This window comes from Ammospiza nelsoni, chromosome 7, assembly GCF_027579445.1.
Source record: "Ammospiza nelsoni isolate bAmmNel1 chromosome 7, bAmmNel1.pri, whole genome shotgun sequence".
In the NCBI taxonomy this organism is placed as follows: domain Eukaryota; kingdom Metazoa; phylum Chordata; class Aves; order Passeriformes; family Passerellidae; genus Ammospiza; species Ammospiza nelsoni.
Genome location: NC_080639.1, coordinates 31625896 through 31652121, shown reverse-complemented (window position 1 = coordinate 31652121; position 26226 = coordinate 31625896). Strand labels below are relative to the sequence as shown.

Sequence of the window (26226 nt, the reverse complement as noted above, 5' to 3'; positions counted from 1 at the left end):
CGTAACTTAGGGTATAAAGATAAGTGACCGCCCAGGGGCTTCGGGAGTGTGCCCATGGCTGACTTGCTGTGCAGACCTCTGTCGGGCTGAAAGAAAATCTTTTAGATAAACAATTAATAAACACCAAGACCGAGACAAGATCAGAAGTCTCTCCTCGTCCTTTGAAGCGTCGGCTCTCCAAGGCCATCCCTGGGCCTTTCCAGGCCACCAGAACAGCAACACAGAAAACTAACAATAATCTGTTCAATTTAATAAAGCAGTGGCATCCAGTCTGTGACAGTCTGGACGGTTCATAGTCTGAAGTCTGAAGTAAGATAAATTCTCATCCTGGTGATCCAAATGGCCTACGGAAGCCAATAATTACAGATGGTGAAAAATTGCTTCTGTTACTTAATATAGAATTAGTTCCGCAGTTTATTCTGGGTTACAGCAAGATATCAAGGGCTGAACCTCACTCAGTCTGCAGTCTCGGGTCTCTCAGAAGGCGCTAGTTTCTGGTTTCAGGTGACAAAGCACATCCCTGTGCTGTCTTGTGCCCTCTGCTGTCAAGAACCAGCCTTGGGGAATCCTCTTTGGAGGAGGAGGGAAGTGACTCTCCCTGGATTTGGCACTGGTGATGCCACACCTGGAGCGCTGTGCCCTCAGTTCCAGGGCACAGAGGGGCTGCACTGGGTGCAGAGTAAAGCAGTGAGGCTGGGCAAGGGCTGATGAGCAGCGCTGAGGGAGCCGGGTACCTTACGTTGCATTTGCAGAATGTATTTTTAAGTAGACATGGGTTTTCTCTTCGTAGTCTGTAGTGATTTATATGGATGTGCCTAGGTTTACTAGCTTGGAAAAAAGGAATTTCGGGGGCCCTTCTGCCCTCCACAGTCCCTGACAGGAGGGGGCACCTGGGGGGTGAGTTGCGCTCCCAGGCTACAGGACAAGAGCACACGGCTTCAAGCTGCCCCAGGGAAGGCTTAGATTGGACATTAGAAAGAATTTCTTCACAAATTGTGATTAAACATTGGAATAAACTGCCCAGGGAGGTGGTGGAGTCGCCATCCCTGGACATGGTGCTCGGTGACACGGGGTGATTTTGGTCGTAGGTTGGACTCGATGATCTCAGAGTTCTTTTTCAACCTGATTCTTTAATTCACTCTCTTTCTCCCGCTGAACACATGTAACCATGCGTGGAGGCAGCACTACCGGGCAGATGGGTGTTGTGAGGCTGGGGGGATCTGTGTGGGACGGCGAGCCCCCTGCTCAGGGAAACCCGGGGCGCGTTCCCCCTCGGCGGCTCAGAGCGGGACCGGGAGCGGGGCCGGGAGCGGAGCAGGGATGGGGGCCGGGAATGGGGCGGGAATAGAGGCCGGAAGCAGGAGCGGCGATCGGTACCGCGACCGGGGCAGGGATGGGGGCCGGGAATGGGGCGGGAATCGAGGCCGAAAGCAGGAGCGGCGACCGGGGCAGAGATGGGGGCCGGGCCCCGTGCTGCACTGCCTCCGCCGGGCCCCCAGAGGGCGCTGCCCGGTGCCCGTGAGGCCCCGCGGGCGGCGGTTCCGGCGGCTCCGGTCGCGGCCTCCCCACGTGTGCCGGAGCGCGGGGTTCCCGCTGCCGCTGCCGCGATGTCGGTGCCGGCTACTGCCAGCAACCTGCCCATGCGGCTGCTCCGCAGGAAGATCCACAAGCGCAACCTGAAGCTGCGGCAGCGCAACCTGAAGCTGCTGGCGGCGCAGGGGGCAGGTACGGGCGGGCGGCGCCGCGGAGCCTCTCCCGGGCTGAGCGCCGGCGGAGCCGTGGCTAACTTTGTGTTCTCTCCCCTCTCTCCCCTCCTTCTGTCTCTGTCTCCGGCGTGCAGTGCCCTCGCCGAGCGAGGCGGCTTCTCAGGGACCCCCGGAGGAGGAGGAGGTGGAGGCGGCGGTGCCAGAAGAAGATGCAGCGGCCGAGGAGGGCGCGGAGCCTGCGGACGGAGCCGGACCCCGCAGCGGGGAAAAGAAGAAAAAGAAGAAGAAAAAGAGAAAAGCGGTGGCCAATGGAGGCGATGGTGCGTGTTCTTAGCAAAGACAGCGTGTCTCGCAGGGCTCAGTTAGTCTGGGATAACCCACAAGCGCCTCCTTACGGTTCCCGCCGCGTCGGGGAAAGTTTGGAATGCCATGTGCCGGTCAGATGTGCGCTTTAAAATCCCTGAGGTCTAAAGATCTGCCCGTTTCATTCCAGATGCGATATTTGAATCCTTAATTCATATTAATTGCCACTTTATTTGTGTGCTTTGTAACGTTGACTGGATATTTTGCTTGTTTGTTATTCAAATACATGATCTGTGTTTCAGGGCACTGGTAGATGGGTGCTGTCTGTACTTGGGTGTGCAGCCAATACAGATTTTTAGCAATATGTCCAGCCTTTGGCAACGTTTATGTATCATGAAACTGAAGTATACTGGAAAACTACCAAAAAAAACTGAAAAGCACCACACAAATATTGCTAGGTTTGCATATATTTTTATATGCATAGATTTATAGATAAATATCTAGACATGTATGAGGAATAGAAGCTTTCAAAATGTATTTGGTTTTTGGGACATGCATCATGGTTACGGCAAAGAAGAGGTGCTTTCATCTCTAAAGATTCAGGTACCTAAAATGCAACTTCTCACATAAGCTGAGCACAAATTGTGTGGGAAATTTGGCGTCTGCATTGCCAGTGGGAAAGAATTTTGTAATCTGTTTAAGGACAATTTATCTTGCTTTCACAAAAGATGTCATATGATATACGTCAAGCTACATTGTTTCACTGTGCAAAGTGGGCTGTGTGGAAGGAACTTGGGGAATTTTTGCTCTGTGCCTCAGAAAATTCCACAGGAACCTTGTCTCTCCTCTAGCCCCCTTCCATTCCATGGAAAATTGTGATCTTTGCACATGGCTTACTGACTAAGGGAAATTCAGTCTGTGGACCAGCTTTTCATGATAACCTTTATATTTCTAACTGACTTGTTTTCTGTAAAAATAACACTCCAGATATAGAAACCAAAAAAGCAAAAACTGAAGAAGATGAATCTGCAGAGGCAGAAGATGGAGATAAGCAGGACTCTGGAGAGAAGGAAGAGGAGGAGGATGAAGTGCCCAGTTTGCCACTAGGTGTAACAGGTATGTTGTATTCTCTTTTTCATGCACAGGCAAAATCCCACGGTTTAACCCTTTCCTTCCAGAGCAAGTTGCAGCTTTCAAGTGAGCTTTGTGAGTCAGGTGTTTGGATACCTGATGTGACACTGGCAGCTGTACAGCTCTCACCCACCTGCTGTTTTTGGAAATTTGCATTATATACACACCTGTTGGTTCCACAATTCCTAGTGAAAGTGTTTTTTAAACCTATATACACATATGCTTATCTGTAAAGGAAGGAGTTCATGAAGAGCAAGCTGGAGGTGTGGAACTAGTAAATCTGACAGAAGAAGCAGTGCATCTTCATTTTTATTAACTCTGTGTAGTTTTCTTATAAACTAATTAATAGAGAGTATTTTTCCAGTGTCTTTGGATTTTGTGATAGAATGCAATAAGAAGAAGTCCTTTGGTCAGTTTGAGCTGGTTAATCTCAGATGGCAGAAGAAATAAGTTGAAATATTTTTCATTTTTCCCCTCACTTCAGGTGCTTTTGAAGACAATTCCTTTTCTTCGCTGGCTGGCTGTGTCAGTGAGAATACATTGAAAGGCATAAATGACATGGGGTTTACACACATGACTGAAATTCAACATAAAAGTATTAAGCCCCTTCTGGAAGGCAGGTAAGAAATAGGGCTTTTTAGTCACTCTGATGACCCCAGATGTTTTGTAAATTTTTGTGGCAAGCTATATACATGAATCATAAAATCAAATCATGGTATCATTAAGGTTGGAAAAGACCTCCATGGTCATTGAGGGCCTTTCACTGGCTGATTGCTGTGACCTGCCTCTGCCAGCAAGCTCCTACTACTAGCTCCACTGGTCTTCTTTAAGCCATGTTAGTTTTTTACATAGTCAGCATGGATCAGAGTGAAATTGCTCTTCTCTTGGTATGGTCAACTAAACACTTCTTTTTCTATTGCTGCTTACAGGGATATTTTAGCAGCTGCAAAAACAGGCAGTGGAAAAACACTTGCATTTCTCATTCCTGCAGTAGAGCTCATCTACAAGCTGAAATTCATGCCTAGGAATGGTAAGACTTCATTTCACAGCTGAATTTTACTGCAAAGCAGCCATTTAGGGGGTTGGATGAGTTGTGAGTGACTCTCTGGTTGATGTGTTTTTTAGGAACAGGTGTTATTATTCTTTCTCCTACCCGAGAGCTGGCTATGCAGACCTATGGAGTTCTTAAGGAACTTATGAATCATCATGTTCATACCTATGGTCTGATAATGGGGGGCAGTAACAGATCAGCAGAAGCACAGAAGCTTGGAAATGGAATCAACATCATTGTAGCCACACCAGGAAGACTGCTGGATCATATGCAGGTAGATACAATATTGATGTCTAATCTGGTTGTTAAAACAGAATAAAAGTCCTTTCCCTGTCTGACTGTGAGTTTGTTAATCTTCTAGAACACTCCAGGTTTCATGTACAAGAACTTGCAGTGTTTGGTAATTGATGAGGCAGATCGAATCTTGGAGGTTGGATTTGAAGAAGAAATGAAACAGATCATAAAACTTTTACCAAGTAAGAAAAAAAAAATCTCTTTCCTGGAAATCACTTGACTAACATTATGCTTCTTTCTGACTCTATTATTATAGGAGAAGTTATTAATTTTTATAGTTCTGTAAATGAACTTCATAGTGGTTTTCTTACTCTATTCTTTTTTTCTGCAAGCCAGTATATATTACTTATTCAACATAATTTATCTGAAGAACAGAGTTTTCAAATGCTCCTCAGAGATATATTTCTGTTCATATAAAATCCTTTTAGTTTAATGTTTCCATTTTCTCATTCATCTTCTTCTGCCTGTTTATTTCCTGCAATTCATTATTTCCTAATAAGGTTTAAATTCAAGGAAAAAGGGTTTCTGACTGGCAGTTCAATCTTTTTTGAAACCTCCAAGACCAGTATCTGGAAGAAGTTTTAAGTATTTACCTTAAATTTTTCTTTCCCTAATTTTTCATTTCCTAATTTTTCATTCAACAATTCCTTGTAATTGATGTATTAAACACAATTTGAATTGTTGTTTCAAACAAAAATATTGTAGTATTCATGGAAATTAATTTAGAATTAGAAGTTTGATTTCGGAGGGTTTTTTGTGTCTGAATTAGATTGCAAATGATTATTAACATTTTTACAGAGGAAGAACACCGTGTTTTGATAGCAGTTAGGATTTTGGGGGTGGGGACTGCTGAAATAAGCATGGTACACCCCATAATACAACCACACCTCTTTCTTTGTCAGTAGCAGTATGTTTGAATTAGAATTTAGTTGGAAGATTTGCCCAGGGAAGTTTGTGGTTAGATTTTATGGAATCACTGTTTGAAATCTTCTTTACAAAGCGAGGCTGTCTTTGAAATGTGTTCCAGAGCGCAGACAGACAATGCTTTTCTCTGCCACACAAACCAGAAAGGTGGAAGATCTGGCCAAGATCTCTCTGAAGAAAGAGCCCCTGTATGTTGGTGTTGATGATAACAAGGAGACAGCAACTGTAGATGGTCTGGAGCAGGTAAGACAAACATGGGAGGCTTGAGATCTCTGAACACACCCAGCCCCTGTGGTTTTTTTACTTGGGATGCTTCAGATGTATAATTATTTGGTGAGGTTTTTTTCACAAAGTAGCCCTTCCCTGACGTAATTGTGTTCCTAAAACACAAGTTTGCTCCTTACTACTTTTATTTAACAATGTTTACAATTTTTGCAGGGTTATGTGGTCTGTCCATCTGAAAAAAGATTCCTTTTGCTCTTCACATTCCTCAAGAAGAACCGGAAGAAGAAACTGATGGTGTTTTTTTCTTCATGTATGTCAGTGAAGTACCACTATGAATTACTCAACTACATTGATCTGCCTGTTTTGGCCATTCATGTAAGTGTCTTACTCATTGATTTATTTTGAAGTATTCTGATAACATCTGTAAGCTGTTACTGGCTTTACATTTGCTGGTTTATTTCAGTCCAGTTTCTAATAAACAGGCTGCTCATAAAACTGATGATAGTGTTGATTAGTCTGTAGAGGAAGGAGATAAAGCAAAGATTATATAATAACACTTCAGTAATCAGACTTGCTATTTTTTGAATCAGTGCTGAACATGGATACTAATTTATGCTCTCTGTGTTACAACATTTTTGTTTCCTTCCGAGAAGTTACCTTTCACAAGCACTAAAATTCAGTATGTGGAGTGAATTCCTTGTCAGAGCAATCCAGATTCTGATGCCTGAAGTGTTTGATGCTTTTTCTAAGGCCTGGGTGATGTTTGGATTTAATATGCCAATTCTTACCATTTGGATGAGCATTGTAAATTTTTTGTCAAAACCACAAAATGCACAGTTTAGAACCAAGAATTGACTGAAAGTCTATGAAACAGTTGCAACTATTTCAACTAATTTGTGATTACAAATGTCCTTCTTTATTTTGTTTTAGGGGGAAATGTCTTGCTATTCTTTGATAGAACTGTGACAAGTGTCAGTTTTGTTTGGTTGTTTGCTTTTATAATTTGTAATCTGTCTAACATAGTGCTAGACTTGCAAATGTCCTTTTTCTGAACTTGAAACATGCATGTTGTGCTCATGAGAATGATGTTTATACAATTTTTGATGTTTTGGGAGATACATTGTAACCTCTCAAGGATGCCATTTCTTGTAACCTGTGCGGTTTATTTTTTTCTTTCTTTCTTCACTGCAAATGGTCCTGCTTGATCTGTACAAAACCATGATTTGCAAAGATGCCTCAAATTACTTTTTGAATTAATATTTCATCTCCAGTGTGTTTGTTTCCTTTCAGGGCAAGCAGAAACAGACCAAACGTACTACAACGTTTTTCCAGTTCTGTAATGCAGAGTCTGGGATATTGCTGTGCACTGACGTGGCTGCCAGAGGATTGGACATTCCTGAGGTTGACTGGATTGTCCAGTATGACCCTCCAGATGATCCAAAGGTAGGTTAGGGCAATAGGCAAGTGGCACAGCAAGAAATCAAATTCTGACTACAAACTTAGTCAGAGAAGAGCTGAACCTGCTGCTTGACAGAGGGCAGGATTCAGCCATGGCTATATCCAGCTGCTGGTTTCTTTCACTGCCCTACACCAGCTCCTAGGAAATGCTGCTCCCAGCCAAGACCTTGGTTGCATTCTTAAGAACTGCATTTTAAAATATTTGTGCTGTGAAATTAAAATCTAGTCAGCTAAAGAGCCAAACACTTCTCAGTAGGAGGATGAGTTTACATATGCATCCTTGAGCTTTTCCAGTTGAAATTTGCTTGTTGTTTAAAGATAATATTCTTACTTGAATAAAAGTCTACTGTAAACAAAGGAAATTCAAAAATCTCTAAAATCAAGGATTAATTTTCAGTTACTGTGGACTAAGATTTTTTTTCTTCAGTAAAAGACAAAATGCTTTAGTCAGGGGCTCTGCCTCATCCTGATGTTGCTTTGCACCTTCAGCATTTATTTTCCCATATCCATGTGTCAGTGCCAAGAAAAAGTCTTACCAAATAGTGAATGCTGCATTACATGATATTGAGGTTAACTCTGGTGGGTTTTTTGTTGATGATTAGGACTGCCTGACCTTGTTGTCTGTCACTCTTTCCCAAAGGAATATATCCATCGTGTTGGTAGGACTGCCAGAGGGATCAACGGGAGAGGACACGCTCTGCTCATCTTGCGGCCAGAAGAACTGGGCTTCCTTCGTTACCTGAAACAGGCCAGGGTAAACTTCTGACAATTTTTAAAGGCAAAACTTGCTGAACTTGCTGGTTTTGGTTTGGTTTGGTTTTGCTTTGCTTTGCTTTGATTTTTCAACAATCAGTTTCATTGTGTTTAATTCCAAAAGAAGAACAGTCTTCTTTTAAAGGTAATCATTTTAACAGAATTGCACAGAGCTGCTTCATTGCTCTCCTTCTGGACTTGTTTTGTGACTTTAATTAAAGTGATTTAACTTCTAAAGCAAAAGTGGTAAAGAATGGTGTCATACTGAGTGTCTCTATTACTCTGGCTTAAAGGAAGTGATAATACTGTCATATTGATGAAAAGGCACTTTCCAGATACAGCTGTGGTGTTAAAAAAAATCTGTTATCTAGCAGATTGTTTTCTATTTGTCCTTGGTCTTAAAACACATTCACTGTATTTACACAGTGTAAATAATGTTGATACTTCATTTCTTCTGTTTTTAAGGTACCACTAAGTGAATTTGAATTTTCTTGGTCAAAAATCTCAGACATCCAGTCTCAGGTATGACATGTTTTTATACTTCAGCTACTTTGAATATCTTTGTTATAATTTGCATGGAGAATGTTGCAGTCTATAATGACTACAAATCAAAAATATGTGTGCTTCTTTAGGAATGTTAGTATATAAGCCTATGTGTATTTTTAATTATCTGGTGTTAATAAAGCCCAACATTAGCTAAAATTATTTTGTGCTCTGAGTTACAAAAATAGCCAAAGAACACAGAGTTGAGGGGAATAGCATAGATAATTCTGAAGAAATGAGTTTCTATTGTTGATTACTTCTGTGAATCATTCTTTTGATAAGAGTCCTGTAAAATTTCTTTGCAGTAACTTGAATTTAAAATAGCAAGTACAGGAGGCAGTGAAGACAGTCCTTACAGAGAGAGGTTCCTAATTAAGCATAATCAGGAAGAAGTGGTGCCTAATGTCACTTATTTTTAGAATGCTGAGTTAATGTACATTAAACATCAAATGAAACACTGGGATCTAGTGAGTATTGGGAACTTGGCCCACAGCAAATAAAATGATAGTTTACCCTGGTGTATCTGCATTTTTGGTTTAGAATTAATACTACTAATGCTATTTCACAATACATTGGCACCATGATAGATCAGACTGTGCATGGAATTGCATGGAATGACACAGTTGAGATGTCAGGCTGGCAGTTCTCATACACAGGGTTTTGTGGTGTGGCTGCAGGTGTATTGTCCTTGATTCACTTGTTTGGGACAACCCAGTTTAATATTTCTGTAGATTTTCGTATTGCTGAGGCTTTGTTTGTACTCTGCTTCAGGATTTTTTTGTCCCTCTATTTGTTTATAAAAGCATTTTTACTCCTGAATATGCACTTTGATGTCACAGGGCAGTTTTGCTGAAGTGAGGAGTGAATGTCATTGGCACTAATACTGTAAAAAAAAGTCTGAATATAATGTATAGACTTTTAACAGCTACAATTGTTTATGTCTCTTATGTTTTTATTTTCCCCTCACCAGCTGGAAAAACTGATAGAGAAGAACTACTTCCTTCACAAGTCAGCCCAGGAGGCTTACAAAGCTTACATCAGAGCTTATGACTCCCATTCTCTGAAGCAGATCTACGATGTCAATAACTTGGATCTTCCCAAAGTCTGCCTTTCCTTTGGTTTTAAAGTTCCTCCATTTGTTGACCTCAGTATCCTTTTACTGCAGTGTTTCAAAGCTGAGTTTCTGGGTTATAAATGTTCAGTGCAACTTGCTGAATTCCTGTGTACCTCAAGTTCTGCTGTTTTGTTGTTGGGATTGGAGTTTTTCTGCTAATAACCATAAAAATGCATCATGGTCCAACAGCACTTTCTCAACGAAAATATAAATATAAACTGCAAAAATGCCTACAAACATCTCTTTTAGCACATGTTCATGCTGTACAGGCTTTAATTGGGCAGACTGGAATGCATCCATGTTCCAAAGTATTGTTCTCCTCCATGCAAAATTATTTTTATTGTAATGTACTTGCTTAAGTTTCTTAGTCATGGAATATTGGCATAGAGGGGCAAGAGCAGGAACTAGAAGACAGTACCTAAATTACTGTCAAAGCTGACTGGATGGAATTTGAAGCAGTAGTACATTGGACAGCTTAACTGGACAGCTGGAGGAGTATTTAGAACCACAGGCACAAAGTTCTGGCTTTCTCTATAATTAGGTAGCTCTACTTTTTCTCTGTCTTTTCTCACATCAATAACCCAAAATGCAATATTTCAAATTGCTCCTTTCTAAATTCTTTAACCAATGAAATTTCAGATGTGAACAGCAACCATGGCAGAAGACTACAGAAGAGAGGTGGAGGTGGGGGATTTGGCTACCAGAAATCAAAGAGTGTCCACAAAGCAAAAATCTTCAAACATATCAGCAAGAAATCTGACAATCGACAGTTTTCTCGTTAATTCTGGTAGCCTACCTTGATCAAAACCATCTGGCAGTTACTTCTAATTTAAACAGCTCCTTTCCCATTTTTAGGTCTCTTTAAGGATTTTTTTCTTTTTTTGGAACATCTTTTATTTTTCACTTCAGGAGGACTCTTCAGAACTGAGGATAAAGGAGAATATGGCCAGGGAATTTTAGCAGGGAATTTTGCCATACTGGTTGTAAGGAAGAAGATCATTTAAATTACCTGAAGTCAATACTACAGAGATTTTTATTAAAGAAAGAGAGAATACCTTTAGGTTTTATAGAAGAATTTGCTTTACATTTACCCTTCTTTGTATGCATACCTCTGAAAATTGTTAAGAGTGGACAACATAAGGACATTGTGAGATAAAAAGGTTTTGCTCACATGAATCATTGCAAGGGATTTTAATGCTACAGGACTCTGCTTTGGCCATCAAATATGCTGAAGAATATGGATTACTGAACCATGGATGAATAATTAAGGCTGTATGAGCTTGTGAATAATTTCAGACATGGTATCTGTATAACAACTACAGTGTCCAAAATAAAACAAATATCATACATCAGTTCTGGTACATGATTAATACTGGTTTAATGTGTTATAATGGTAACACTATACTGAAATACTTTGTTTTCCTTCATGTTTTCATCTGAATTTATTAATCTGGGGATGTCTAGTGTACTCTGCAAAGAATTAAGGAAAGCAGATTACATAAATTAAAGCACTCAACCTAGGTATTTTTTAAAGATGCTTCATAACCTTGATGAGGTGAGAAGTTCTGCAGTTGTGTCTTGTAAATTACAAAAGTGAATTGCTTTCAAGTCTTAGTATTTCAGATCAGGTATGAGCAAAGTCATAGACACTGCCACAGGACTGGGGGGTGGAGGGACTCAAGTAAAAAAGTGAAATGGCTTATAAATATCCTAGAAGATTATTTTGAAGGAGGAATATAAAAAAATGAAATGGAAGAGAGTGGAATACACACTGCAGAGAGTAAAAAATGTGGAGGCTTCAGTACAAGAAGAATACATAAGTTGGGTAAAAAAGTAATTGTATTTTACATATTATTTCCATCTCTGCCATTTTAGCAGTGGTAACTGCTCTTACAAGGCCACAGTGGTGGTGAGAAGTGTTTAAAAAGTGTTCATGTGTCAAGGAAGGACTAAAATGTCACAAAATCCAGAAATGTGGGCCATCTGTGATTACAGTAAAACAGCTTTTAATTTACATTTAAAATGTAACCCAGGAGCAGTTACAAATACAAAGCATAAGTAGTTATTCCAATATAAATTGGACTGTTATTTCTTAGGTCTTCAGAGGTAGCATGTCAGATTTAAAACTGATACATGCATTGAGGTATTTTTTAAAAATCAGTGGATTTTCTTTTCATCCTTGGGGAAAGCAGATAGGGAGAAATATTAGGATCATTCTGTTTCTAGTGCTTCCACCATTCAGAACTGAGCATTGTCTGGTTTTCTCTCTTATGAAATGGCTGACTTTTGACCCTAATGGGCTTTTAAGATTTTTAATGTCAAAATAATTTTGTTACTAGAATTTGAATGTCTTCTAAACTTGCAATGAAATAGCAAAATCTCTGAAGTGTAAGCAGTGCTAATTACGATGCCTGTCTCATTGAGTTTGAATCTTTGATTCTGGGTTTTCTTAAAAATTTATAAATAATAGATGTCCAACTAATTTCCATGTCATTAATTTAATTTTATTTTCATTATTTTGCACATCCTAGGAGTTCTCTCTGAGACCTACATCATGATACAGTTTAAGGCTTCTGTTTATACCTGCCAGCTGTGCAGTTACTGTGTGGGAATTGCCTTTCATTAAATCAAAAGAAAACGCTGAGGGACTCATTAGATGAACTGCAAAATTAATTACTGGGAAAGAGATGTAAGCAGAGCTGCAGTAAACCAGTGTGAAGATCAGAGTGTGGTTATGTGGGTGTGAGCAGTGGCTGCAGTAGTGGAGTATTGGTTTGGAGCAGGAAAAACTTGGGATATGGAGTCAGTGACCGCCTCTGACCACGTGCTCATGGCCAGAACTGGTTGGGCCTAAAAGTGCATCAAAATTCTGCCACTTCTAAACTCTGATACATGGAAACCTGATAAAGAGATTGCACAACTCGTCCCTGTGATACTTGGGTTGTATTTCCCTAATTTTCTAATACAAAGAAATCTTTGAAACAAGCTTCTGTAGGAGATGGAAGGGCTGGATGTTATTGCTCTAGAGTAATAGTAGCTTACACTGAAGGAAAAAAAAGTTAACACTGTTATTGAACACAGAGGTGTAATGGTCCACCCTGCCTGTAGTAGCTACTAAGTCAGCTCTATTTTCCTGATAACAGAAATTCATGAGCTGAGACTAAGTGGGAATCAAAAGCTTCCTGTCCAGTGCAGGTGCAATTACCTTTTGGTTTGTTTATGAAATCATAAATGACAAACAGTTTCTGATGAAATATCTGTGTATTGGGCAGCATCTGTTCCACCGTGGTATTGCAAGAAGTGCAAAAGATTGTCAAACTGGCATTCTAAGGTTTCCTTTGCAGCTTCCCCTGTTATCAGTCTTGTGAGCAGTTAATAGACCTCAGCCCTCGGGCTCTCAAGGCTTGGCTCATAGCAGTGACCAATGGCTCAGGGACTGAGAAACTGCTTTCTTCCTCTGAGAACCTTGACAAAGAAATTGGGCTCTTTAAACCGCTTAAGGGGGTGATCAAAACTCTCCTGCTTGAACTGGAAGATGTTTCTGACAGTTCCTGGAACAGGCCCATAAAGGAGCACTCTGCCACCAAGTTACTGCTCATAATTGTGAAAAATCTTGTCATGATCTGAGTTTCCTGTGCCATAAAGCTGCAGAGTGACAGACAAGCACAATGCTGGTCAGAAAGGGTTGCCATCAAATTGGTCAGGGTGAATGTCACAGGTAGAAGGCACCTTTATTGACACTGCAGAGCAAGAGTAGTTGAGAATTGAGTAAGATACCTACTGAGGTCTGCTGTAAATAAGAAGTGTGTTTATATTTTGGCAGTAATCAGCCTTTGTGATTGAAGTATGACTTGACAACTCAATTTAAGTAAGCTACCAAAGCTCTGATGATTTGCTTTCAAGCCAGGGAAAGCAACTCACAGGAAGGGTGAAAAGGGCTGTGTGATTTTAAAAAATAATATTCTAGTGGAAGTCCCACTGTGAAGGAAGACATGGTGCTGACAGGATACTGCACAGGTCTGTGATGTTTGGTTTTAGTTCTACCACTGCCCTGCTTGGGAGATCATTGTCCAGTCACTTCAAGTGCCCAAAACTTAGAAGGGATTTTACAGAGCCCTGAAAACAGCCAGAAAACATTCAGTTATTAGTCCTTGAAAGGTGGGTTGGTTGTTGGGTTTGGGTTTTTAAATTTTTTCAAATTTTTTCAAATTTAAAGTAATGCTGAAAGAAGCCTGTAATCAAGGGGCTAAGCATACAGAATAACGTCTCTCACTGCTCCTGCCTTTTGCTCTATTGGCTTGATTTTCTCAGGATTTTAGAATTCATGCAATGCTTACTGAGACTTTTGTTTGTCTGATGCTTTTAGATTTATAGAAGATGTTAAGCCCTGAAAATGAGAATCCAGCCTCTTCAGCTGGAATGCTCTTAGCTGCTAAAAAATCTGCTGGCTTGCATCAAAGTCATAAATAGCATGATGTTGCTTCTGTCAAATCTCTTTATTGCACAGCCATGTGGGAAAGAGATTGCTTTTGGCTTTTCCTCTTAGCCACCACGATAAACTTTTGATATGGAGTTGTGAGGAGAGGTGGAGGAAAGATGCCATTAGGAGAAGGGAAGACAAATGGAAAATCAGGGTCCTGTCTGGAAACACATTCACTTTGCTATATGGGTGTCATCCAGCTTAAGAACTGCATCCACTTTTCAAAAAAAAACCCAAAACCTTAGCATACTCCTCAATAGCAGTCCATCTTCCCAGACTGTGCAACACTGAAAACATAACCATCTATTTTTTCCCAGTTGGTCAGAATTTAAAGAAAAAAGAAAAAAAAGGAAAATTGTAGGCTCTGCAAAATCTTGTATAACAGTTACAAAACTTGCAAATTCTCCTCTCTATTGTGGCTGTCAGTTAAAGATGTTGAGACATCCAGGGCTTTGTGGGCTCCTTTGTGAGTGGCTGCAATCATCTCTGAATATTTTCATTATTAAATAAAATCAATACTGCCTGGCATCTATGTGACATCTAGATTCTCCATCACATTTTCAATCATGAAAGTATGGAACCATCTGTCAAAGGACTTTGGAAGGTTTGTTTTTTGTCTTGAGCTGAAATTTTCTGTATATTTCTCAAATCAATTGCCGGATTTATATAACTGACTTTTCTTTAAAATGCTTTAGAAAGGGGGCTGATTTTCTACTAAAGAGGATGGAATAAAACTGCATCTGCTAGAACCTTTTTTAGCACTTCTGAATCTAAAACAAAAAATTGAAAATATATAAAGAGTCAAGTTCAGTGCAGTCCCTTTATAATGGTCTAAAAATAATCTGCCTGTAATGGATAAAAACAAACTCCTGGAAAATGTACTATTAAATTTTATATATTTGCTATAAATATACAGCATCACTTCCCAAAATGGGCTGGAATTCTGTTATCTCTGGATGAATCATCACCCTCCAGAGCTGTTACTAAGCTGCGTGCTGTCCTTGGAAGTGCTTGGGAATGGTGCTGGGACAGTGCTGGCCTGGGCAGCTGCTCCCTGGGGAGCACAGACACCTCCTCACACAGCTCAGCACAGGGGAGCTTGGACACGAATTACAAGGATGCAGGGAGGGTTAAGCCAAGTAAGAACTTTCAGACTGACACAAAGAAATATTATGACAAGACTGGGTCCAAAAAGATTCAGTTAAAGATTGAGTCCTGAAGTGATGTTTTGTGAAGTGATGAGGACTAGGAAATGTATTTTGCAATTCCTCCCCTCTGTCACCAGCGCTTTTCTCATCAATTCTTGGGTCAACAGGGAAAAGTGAGAACAGATGCAAAGGAAGATGTGAAGTATTTAGACTTACAAGAGATTGCTATTTTCCATCCTTCTGTGTTTTGCATCCCTCAGACTTCTCAAAAGCATCACAAAGCACCAAACATCCAGATGGAAAGATGACATTCCCATCTATTCACTGTTGATTCTATTGTCCATCTCCAAGCCCTTGGTCACATATTTGATTGTTTATTTTAAGAGCAATGAAATGGTGGGTGGGAGCACTGAGGGAACATGGCAGGAAAGGGCTGTGAAGAGAAGGGGGTGTCCTGTAGCCTCATGGGGTCCATGGGGAGAAGGGGATGTCCTGTCACCACCTGGGGCTGTGGGGGCACAGACTATTGCTGTCTACTTGGTCCTGGTGAGGCCACATCTGAGCACTGTGTCCAAATCAGGGCTCCTCTGTACAAGAAAGGCAAGGAGCGACTGGAGAGGGTCCAGCAGAGGCCACAAAGGTCATGGGGGGTCTGGAGAATCTCTTTTAAGAGGAGACTGTGAGAGCTGGGCCTGGTTAGTCTGGAGAAGACAGGATAGAGAGGGGATCTCATGTACATTAGGATCTCAAGGGCAGGTGCAAAGAGCATGGTGCCAGACTCTTTTCAGTGGTGCCCAGCGACACCACTGAAAAACTAAAACACAAGAAGTTAAACCTCAACATGAGGAAGAACTTCTTTACACTGAGGGCGGCAGTGCACTAAAAGCTGCCCAGGGATAGCGTGGAGTCTCCCTCTCCGGAGACATTCCCAACCTACCGGGACGCGTTCCTGCCCGAGGTGGCCCTGCCTGGGCAAGGCGGTGGGACGGGGTGATCCCCAGAGGTCCCTTCCACCCCAGCAGCTCGGATACCCCGGGAGCAGCGAGCGTCTCGCACCTCACGGCCGCGGGCAGCAGCCGGGGAGGCGCCGCCTCCCGCCCCACACGGCCCGGCCGCGCCGCCGCCCCTGAGGCGGCCGCTGGGGCGGGGCGGCAGCGGTGGTGCCGCCCGCACGCCCGCCCGCGCTGCCCATGCCGGAGCCTCGCCGTGCTTCCCTCCCTTCTCCAGCCTGCCTCCCTTCTCCAGCCGCCCGGGATGGGCGTGCGGAGCGGCGGGCGCGGGCGGGAGCCGCGGGCAGCGCTGGGGCGGCGGCACATGTGGGGCGGCCGCTGAGCGGAGCCGCGTCCCGGTGTGGGGCTGCCGCTCGCCGGCAGCGGGGCTGGGGACGGTGCCGGCGGCTTGGGAAGGGGCAGCGGTGAGGGGTCGAGCCCTGATCCCGGGCATGGCGGAGTCCCTGAGCCCCTGCTCCCCACGGGGCCAGTGCCAGCCCAGCATGGGCGCCAATACCTCGTCTGCCAACGTGGACGCCAACGCCTCCTCCTCGGTGGTGGGCGGCAGCGCGTGGAGGGGCCGGGAGCCCTTCTCCGTCTTCACCGTCCTCATCCTCACCCTGCTGGTGGTCCTGACCGTGGCCACCTTCCTCTGGAACCTGCTGGTGCTGGCGACCATCCTGCGAGTGAAGGCCTTCCACCGGGTGCCCCACAACCTGGTGGCCTCCACGGCGGTGTCGGACGTGCTGGTGGCGGCCCTGGTGATGCCGCTGAGCCTGGTGAAGGAACTGTCGGCCGGGCGGCGGTGGCGGCTGGGCCGGGAGCTGTGCCTCGTGTGGGTGTGCTTCGACATGCTGTGCTGCACGGCCAGCATCTGGAACGTGACGGCCATCGCCCTGGACCGCTACTGGTCCGTCACCCGGCAGCTGCAGTACACGCTGCTCGCCCGCCGCCGCATCTCCAACGTGATGATCGCTCTCACCTGGCTGCTGTCCGCCGCCATCTCCCTCGCCCCGCTGCTGGGCTGGGGCGAGACTTACAGCCCCGAGCAGGAGCGCTGCCAGCTCAGCCAGGAGCCGTCCTTCACCATCGTCTCCACGGGCGGCGCCTTCTACCTGCCCCTCTGCGTGGTGCTCTTCGTCTACTGGAAGATCTACAAGGCGTCCAAGTTGCACATGGGGGCCCGCAGGAGGAACGCCGTGCTGCCCCTGCCCGAGGCTGCCCAGGTAAGGCCGGGCAAGGGGAGGGAGCCCTCGCTGCTCCCTCGGGCTCTGCGCTCCTGCTTCTCCTCAGCTCCGGGCCTCGCCCCTGGTGAGGGGTTTTTTTCCATCCCCAATGGCGGGTTCGGCACAGCGAGAAGGCTGCGAGGTGCCCTGGGGCTCCCTGTGTGTTTGAGTTTGTCACGGACTGGACGCGAGCATCAATTACCCAGTCAAAAAGTGCAGCTCCTGGAGAAGAGCTTTGTTCTTATTTTTTCCTTGTGGGTTATAAGAGTAAGGGACAGGTGCACTCACTGCTAGTCGGGAGAGATGTTTGAAAATTGTCTCTTTGTTCTGAATTTGCCATTCCTTGCGTTTGGTTTTTTTTCCTCTTTATGTGGTGGGGGAAACCAAAGTTCTAGCAAAACCAAAAAAGCATTGGTTTGTCTAAAAAAAGATAAACAGATCTCCAGGTCTTGTACCAAGATAAATGCACATTTATCTACCAGCACAGACTTTGTGTGTCTGAATGCATTCTGGTAAGCAAATTAAGCACTATTCACAATATAAACTTATATATTGGTGTGCTTGGACTATTTTTCCTTGAATGCTGCTCACTGCATAGTGTTGAAACAATCAGCAATCGTTTCTGCTTTAAAATTACTTGCTTCATAACCATGTTCTTATCCCAAAGATTGCCTATAACCCTGCAGTGCCCTAGCTGTTTGGGAGGTCTCATTCATTTTGGGGATACACCTTGCTAACAGGAAAGCTGTGTCCCTTCAGAAGGGTTGGGGTTGGCTCCTTGTGCTCCATAAGTCAGGCTCTCTGCATGATGCTGCTGTCACCCATTCCATGCCTCCACAGTGCTTGGCTGTGTTCCCTGTAAACTTTCCCTGTTTTCTGTCACCCACTCTTGCTCTTAATCCTGCCAGTCTTTATGTTTTTGTGATTACATGTTGCACTTCCTAAGCCCAGTCCCTTCCCAGTAGCCAAAGATGAGCTGTGTGGATCTTAGAGATACCTACAGAGAACATTTTGTTCCATTGGGGTTAATCCTGCAGAGCCTCATCCCCTGCAAAATCCTGTCTTTCATTTGGAGGCAAGGAAGCTCATTATGATGGTCACAAGTAAGAGTCTGTGGGTTGTGTCCCCAGTTAATTGCATAATTGCAGTGGCAATAATTGCATAATGCACTAGTAATTATGTGTGATTAGACTTGCAGATTTGGATCATTATGTCTTGAAGCTGCTTCTAATATATATTGATTTATGAAAGTATCTTCTATGAAAAAGCAAAAATTTTGTTAGAAAAGTAGAGAATGTCTTCTCTTGTGGCATTTTTTTCCCTACAATCTTCAGCCCCTAGTTCGCACCAAATTTCTTCCAAATTGTTTTAAGTACAATGCAAGTATTGCTTGGAGTTAATGTATAATCTCTCAAAGCACAAGAGCCAGCTGATTGTTTGTAGTGTGTTTGCATGCTCTGTCTTTTACATACACACATACCCATACAGTAGTAGATGTCTGGAATCTAAAATTCTGGGAAGTGAAATGAGCTGAGGCATTGCTGCTCGAGCCAGTGGAGAGACAACATCACATGACAGTTTCAGCAAGACAGGTTCTGGCTGCACAATGTCATGGTTCTGTCTGCAGGAGGCCCTGAGCTTGGCTGCCAGGTGAGTGCTTTTTGTAATGCAAGGGCTGGGGGCTGGTTTAGGCTGCACTGGCAAAAGGGCTCTGTCACAGTGAGCTACACAGCCATTTTGGGGGAGTTATTGCAATGCCAGCAGATGCTCCAGCCAGTAGGTCTTCTTTGTCATTGGTGTGATTGACATATCAACTGTGATTGACTTCTCCTGACAGGGATTCTTGAGTCTGCAATTGGTGTGTAGCGGCGACTTCCTCTGTTGTCCCAGCAGCTCCATTTGCTGACTTAAATTAAAAGATTTCTGTGATTCAGATGCAAACTTTACTCCTCTCCTGAAGGAAGAGCTCATGGGGCACACGTGTAATGAACTTGTGGATCAAGCAAGCTGGCATTCAGGATGCATTTCTTGTTTTCTTTCTAAATTAAGATGCTGAGATTTACTCACTGAGTGTTATCCTGATCTTTTTTAAGCTTGTGGTAGTAGGATCCATCACTTTCACAGGAAGAGTAGCAGTTCCCCAGTGAATTCTGGAGGGGAATCTTCACACACATCACTACTGTTCTTTGGCAAAACCCTGTTGTTTTTTAACATGCAAACACAAAGATAACATTGCCAAACTTTGCAGGGGTGATCAGGCTGTCAGCATCAGCTTTGTCCTCTCTGATGGGGCAAATTCTGCTCTGCTTCTCATGGTTTGCCCATCAGCTCATTCTGATTTTCCCATTCTTTCTCCCTTGATGTCTCTCCTCCCTCTACTTTCTTCCATCTCCATTCTCAGAGAATGCTCACCTGTCATGCTCACCCTGGCAGCGTTTTCCTTCTGTCACTGTGACTCTGGATGTGAATCCCCTCTGCATCTATGTCAGTCCTCACTCCAGGTTACCCTGCACCAGCTGATCTGAGGAATATTAGCAGGGAGTTTTTGGCAGACGATGCCCAAGGCTGGCAGTGCTTCCCAGTCTGGAGGTGAGCACTAACAGCAGTGATCCCTGCTGGGAGAGATGTCTGAGTTGCACTCAGGAATGAGCTGTCAGGTGGTGCTGGACTGGAAATGCACAGCAGGGCTGCACTTGGTGGCCTGAGCTACAACCAACTGGTTAATTCTGGTAAGTCTAAGGACAGAAAAGGTCTGAGCTCATAGCACTCAGGTGCCAGTAGGGGAATCTTGGAAAAACCAGTGCACCAAGTGGAGCAGTGAGGGTGATACCTTGATGTTTGTCAGCCAGCAGAGTCAGGCACCAAAGTGCTTTGCAGGTTCCTTGTATATATATATATATATATATACACATATATATATATGGGCGTGTGTATATATTTAATGGTTTGGGGCTTTTTCATAGAGAAAGGGCATTCCTTTCAAACTGGGAGTTGGCATACATACCTTATGTTCTTACAGAGCTGCAGAATAGAATAGGTACAAAATAACTTTCCTGAGTCATTCTTTGGTTAAAATTTTACTTGTGTTTTTGAAAAATACTTTTCAAAACCTTTGAAAAAGTTCAGGTGAGGGAGATGGATGTGAAGCATCTGAGATGCCTCTGGTTTTAGTGACAACTTGGTTTTTGGTTTCCTTTGAAATAAAATAATTGCCAAATTGGGATCCTAAATTAAGCTGGTGCTTTTAGAATTTTTTGCTTGCCGATTATGAAACTCCCTGAAAAGTGAATTCTGCAGGCAACACTGACGTGGGTGACCCTCATTAAAAACCTAGTGACATATCATCAGTGACAGAGAGCTATGCTCTGTCACACCTGGTTGACAGCAGGCAATAATTCTCTCTCTAAACAGTGCAATTGAAATAAATGAGACTGCTTGAAAAGCAGCAGATACTGCTGGATGGTTCCCTTTTAAATCAATGAAATCACTTGTGGCATCGGGATAGCCCAGCAAATTGGGGATGATGGGATCTGAATGTCTGCATTACTTACATGTAACAATTGCAAAATCAGTCTTAAATTTTCATGTGAAGAATTAAAAATCAAGTTCTGTTGATGATTGGTGAAGGTTTTGTTGGGTCTTTTTTATTTTGTCTTTGTTTTTTTTATTTCTGCCCTCTCAAAGTACTTATATAGTATATGAAAACATTAGGCATGATCCAAACCTTAGAGTTTTGTGAGAGTCCTTCCCCCTTTGGATAACATCAGGCCCCACAGCTCCAGAGGTGCTGTGTTGTTCTGCACCTTGGCCCATTCAGCTTCTCCAACTCACTTAACCAGTCAGGACAATGTGGGAGAAAAAAAAAACCAGATTCTCCTTTTCTGAAGGGATCTCAGACCTTTTATTTCTTATTTGTGCCTCTGCACAAGTAGAAGAGATGGGTCAGGAAACAAAGTTCAGCTGTCCAGAACAGGTGCAAAAAATGTCCAGAAAAGAGTGAGGGAGGAAGCAAAGTGGGGTGTGTAGTGATTTCCTAGGAGAAATACAGTTAGTCCTGCTTACAGCAGAAGAGAATCCTGAGAGAAAGCTGGTGTTCTTCTCCCTGTCAAACCAGCTGTTTGTCATGTTAGTGGAACATCCAAGACAGTGTAGACCTTTCTTTGTTTTGATTATTTGTTGTGCATTTTTCTTCTTGTGCTCTTGTTCAAAGAGCAGTAAGTGTGCCAGGGCTGCACTGAGGCAGTAAGGACCTTTGCTGCACCACACTGTGATAGGCAAAGCTCTACATTTGTGCTGCTAAGGCAGATTTGATTGATGTTTATCATTACTGTTGTTTTGTTATTGCAGGCCCTGCAAGTGCAGGACAGACACACACAGAGCACCTGCCACAAAGGATCAATAATAACAATCATTAAAGCTGTAAGGAACATTTTTAAATCAAGAGATTTTGGCAGAAGCTCCTTGGTGGCATGTTTTCTGTGACATTCTAGGAACACAGGAAATGGGAACATACAGCTCTAGGAACATGTATCCATTTAGGAATAGTAATTTGCTGGGGACAGACAAACAAGAGGCATTGAACTGTAATTGCTGATCAGTGTACAGAAGAATAAATTCTGGAACTACAACCAAACTCCTTTGTGACTGTAGAAGGATTTGTACTTGAGCTCATTTCCTTCATTTACTTTTTATTAGTCTCACAGAACAGCAGTTATCTCTGCAGTTCTCACAGCCCATTGTCCTGGAAATAGCTGATTTCACGAGTTCTGAACCAAATTCTGGCCTCAGAGGAGCAGTCCTTTCATGCCAGATATTTCCCTAGTGCTCCTGGAGCAGTGCCCAGGCAGATGGAAGGAAATCTGTGCCCGAGGCAGAGTGTGCTGCTAGACACTGAGAGCAGTGTGCAGCACTGCAGAGATGGCTCCAGCATTACCCAAGGCATCTCCATGGACTGCTCTGATTTACACTCTGTGACCACCTCTTCTGCTGTCACAGCCTGCCTGCTAGTGCTCATCAGTGCACCCAAAATGGGGGCACAGGTTCTGTACTTGTCCTTTGTTCTGTGTGCTATGGGGATAAAGGGCAGCTGTTGGGACTTACATTGGAAACTGGAGTCATGAGAAGCCTCTGGGGCTGGCACTGGCAACTGCAGATTTGATACAGTTAGAGCTGCATTTAGTTCTAGCAAGTAATTTACAAAACATACCATGATCTAATAATTTACAAAATGTACCATGATCTAGTTTCACTTGCTGTTTTGTTTTCAGAGGCCTGACCTAACAGCTGTAGAAGTTTTTATAAACTCCTCTTACTTCAGTAGGGGCTTGACCAGGCTGAAAATGCAGGCTTCATTGTGGAAAACACCTGAGGGCTGAGGTATCTTCTAGCAAAGGAAACAAAATAACCTTTTCTTACAATATGCAATTAAGTGATAAAGGGGTCACTGCTAGGAAATTCTGCAGTCAGAAGTCGTGAGAAGAATCTCTGATTTGATTTTGTGATTTGATGATGGCACACAGCAAGCTCCATCTTCTGAGCAAGAGTTGAAGGTTCCAAACTGTGCCTGAGAAGTCCTTTGTATGGCTGTTCCCAAGAGGCACTGAGGTAACTGCTCCTCAGGGCTCAGACATCATCTTTCAGGGTTGCTGTCACAGATTTGTCCTCGTGTCATACATCCATCCCTTTTTGCAGAGTGTGATTAAGGACGTGCAGAGCAAGTCCTTCTGCAGACAAATGGTGTGATCCTTGCTACATGAGGGGTGTCCCATTTTAATTGTCAGAACAGATGTGATTTTCATTTCCCTCCATTATTTGCCTGCGCCCATAATCTACTGCCCTTATGTTCTGCAGCCCTGGCTCGTGTCTGAGGGTGCAGACAGGGACATCCATCCTGAAGAGTGATTGTTCAGCCACTGCAGTGCTTCACTGTCTGAATTGCTGTGCTCATACTCACTACAGGCTCTCCTTCTGTTGCAGAGGTAGCACATGCATGTGCAATATGTAGCTAATATAACAGTGGCCCATATCTGGAGTGCCTGTGAATTACCACTCAGGCAAATTTTACAGCCTAAAGCTGTTGCTTTTATTGCACTCTCTTCATAACTGTAGTGCCTAGAAGAACTTTAATATCACAGACACTTCCATCTTCAGATTAAAATCTCTAAGGAGTGTCTTCATCTGGTCAGACTCAAAGCACACAAATTCTGCCCAGAAGCTGTTTGCCCTCAGTGAGAGGAGGCAAGAAGCGCAGAATTTCAGCCTGAAGTAGCTGAAATTTTTTCCTCTCTTGTATAACCTCTACTGAAGCCAGAGTTTGAACTGAAGGTCTATTGAAATGGTATTTTTCTGGCAATGGTGTACTTTTTGAGAAAGTACAGAATCACAGAATGGTTGGACTTGGGAGGGAGCTCTGGAGATGATCTGGTGCAAGCTCTGTTGAAGCAGTTCACTAGAGCAGCTCTGAAGGCCACGTGGCAGCATGAGTCTGGTGCAGGGATAGGCAGCAGACACAGGCCTTTGTTTGCCTGCCTTAACAACCTCATTTCCCCTAGGTTTGAAGGCATCCAAGACAATAAATTGAAAAAGAGTCCCACAACACACATGGTACCAGGTATTCTTTATTTAGCTTTGTTTGCAGCTACACTTGGCAGCTTTTCCATTGTAGTGAGTTTGGCACTCTGGGGCATTTCCTTTCTTTTAGCATGGAAGGAATGAAGTCCAGGCCTTTTGTGGTAGGTGCACAGATGTTGTGCTGTCATTTAAAAGAAATACTTCACTCAAACAAACAGTTTTGGTAAGAAACTGTGTTTGCTTTTGTTTGAGGTGAAGGAAGCTTCGCTGGAACCACAGATGGTGTTTACAGCTCGTCATGCAGCTATCACTTTCCAGACAGATGGAGAAACATGGAGAGAACAGAAAGAGAAAAAAGCAGCTCTGATGGTTGGCATCTTAATTGGAGTTTTTGTACTGTGCTGGATCCCTTTCTTCATCACAGAATTAATAAGTCCCCTCTGTTCCTGTAACATCCCGCCCATCTGGAAAAGCATCTTTCTTTGGCTTGGCTACTCAAATTCTTTCTTTAATCCTCTCATTTATACAGCATTTAACAAAAATTACAACAATGCCTTCAAGAACCTTTTTGTAAAGCAAAGATAAAAGGGGACGCAGAGGAGATTATTGCATAATAGAGAGATTTCTTGAGGGAAACATGCCTGTGATATGAACATTTGCCATGCACAAGAGCTACTTGAGGGGATTTAGGAGCGATGAAAAAGATGGAAGATGTCTGGATATAAACCTACTGAGAGTTTACAGTCTCCCCTTAGAAATACAGATGTGCTACGCCAGTGTTTGGCAAGGAGGGTGGAAGCAGGGAATGCCTCCTGTCTGCTCTTCAATCAGCACAGGCTGAGTGAGGTGTGTGCGGTGCCGGGGCTGTCACACCCAGCACAGCTGTCACACCCCGCACGGCTGTCACACCCAGCACAGCTGTCACACCCGGCACAGCTGTCACACCCAGCACAGCTGTCACACCCAGCACGGCTGTCACACCCCGCACGGCTGTCACACCCCGCACGGCTGTCACACCCGGCACAGCTGTCACACCCAGCACGGCTGTCACACCCAGCACGGCTGTCACACCCAGCACGGCTGTCAACCCAGAACGGCTGTCACACCCAGCACGGCTGTCACACCCCGCACGGCTGTCACACCCCGCACGGCTGTCACACCCAGCACGGCTGTCAACCCAGAACGGCTGTCACACCCAGCACGGCTGTCACACCCAGGACGGCTGATCCCGCCCAGCACGGCTGTCACACCCAGCACGGCTGATCCCGCCCAGCACAGCTGATCCCGCCCAGCGCGGCTGTCACACCCAGCGCGGCTGTCACACCCAGCACAGCTGTCACACCCAGCACGACTGTCACACCCAGCACGGCTGATCCCGCCCAGCCAGCCCCGGGGCCCTGCCGGAGCTCTCCTCATTAGCAAAGGCACCGTGGGCACTGCTAATTGAGCAGTACTGACATGTTGGTGATATGAACAGGATGCTGGATTCGGGTTTGAGATTTATTTGGGAGGGAATAAACATGCTGCGGTCAATCAGTCCTTGAGTTGATGTGAAATTAAAGAGGATGACCAGCTCAGAAACACAGCCTGGCAGGACTGAGGGGCTGTGTGCTCTGCAAGCAGCAGGGCTTGATGGGCAGACAGGGGTCAGCTGTGTCCCCTGGGCTTAAGTGAAACTTAAGAGGCAAGCCTAGAATTATTCAGAGCCCCTGAGAATGTGTTCTCACAGGAGGATCTAGTGAGGATTTTTCACTTGTGCTGTCCTCTCACTCTGCCAGGCTCAGACTCTCCCTGTTTTATGGAACCCAGGTGAGCTCAAGGTAGACACCAACACCTCCAAGTGAATGGGGGCCGTGTGCATGGTTATTTCATGCTGCCATAAAACTGAGCAGGCATCTGTGTTACAAACACCACACAGGGTGCTCAGTCACACCAGGTGTGCTGCAGCAATGTGTGGCTGCTTGGCAGTGGTGGGTGAGAGCCTGGGGCCCTGGCACCATCCATGTGCTCAGCACCCAACCTGGGTGAAGGCCACAATTTGTCAGCTGGCATCAACTTCCTCCTACTGTAACAAAGGCTTGATGCCATCAGGTGTAAGTGACTCCCCAAAACCCAGAGACTCAAACCTAAGCCTTAAATCATTTTCCCAAGATCTGACAAACATCCCTGACCCAACAATATATACAAAAATAATCTATTTCCTTGCATACTGCCAAGTCCATCTTGCTCCATATTTGTCTCTCTGGTGGGTTTTACTTCCTCCCCTGCTCTGAGTGGGAGAGCTGACACATCTCTGAGTATTTCTAGCATG

At 44.1% G+C, this 26226-nt stretch overlaps 2 protein-coding genes across 2 annotated transcripts; both read left to right on the top strand.

The window, feature by feature from the left end:
* Positions 1–1544: 1544 nt before the first annotated feature.
* Positions 1545–10854, top strand: DDX18 (DEAD-box helicase 18). Its single transcript, XM_059476404.1, has 14 exons — positions 1545–1725; positions 1841–2026; positions 2997–3125; positions 3625–3760; positions 4070–4170; positions 4266–4465; positions 4553–4667; positions 5513–5652; positions 5848–6009; positions 6925–7077; positions 7733–7846; positions 8311–8367; positions 9359–9536; positions 10142–10854. The coding sequence occupies exons 1-14, from the start codon at positions 1608–1610 to the stop codon at positions 10282–10284; spliced, it is 1932 nt and encodes a 643-aa protein (XP_059332387.1). The 5' UTR covers positions 1545–1607; the 3' UTR covers positions 10285–10854.
* Positions 10855–16571: 5717 nt separating this feature from the next.
* On the top strand, positions 16572–24885 carry LOC132075657 (5-hydroxytryptamine receptor 5A-like). Its single transcript, XM_059476262.1, has 2 exons — positions 16572–17345; positions 24168–24885. The coding sequence occupies exons 1-2, from the start codon at positions 16572–16574 to the stop codon at positions 24498–24500; spliced, it is 1107 nt and encodes a 368-aa protein (XP_059332245.1). The 3' UTR covers positions 24501–24885.
* The last annotated feature ends 1341 nt before the right edge of the window (positions 24886–26226 follow it).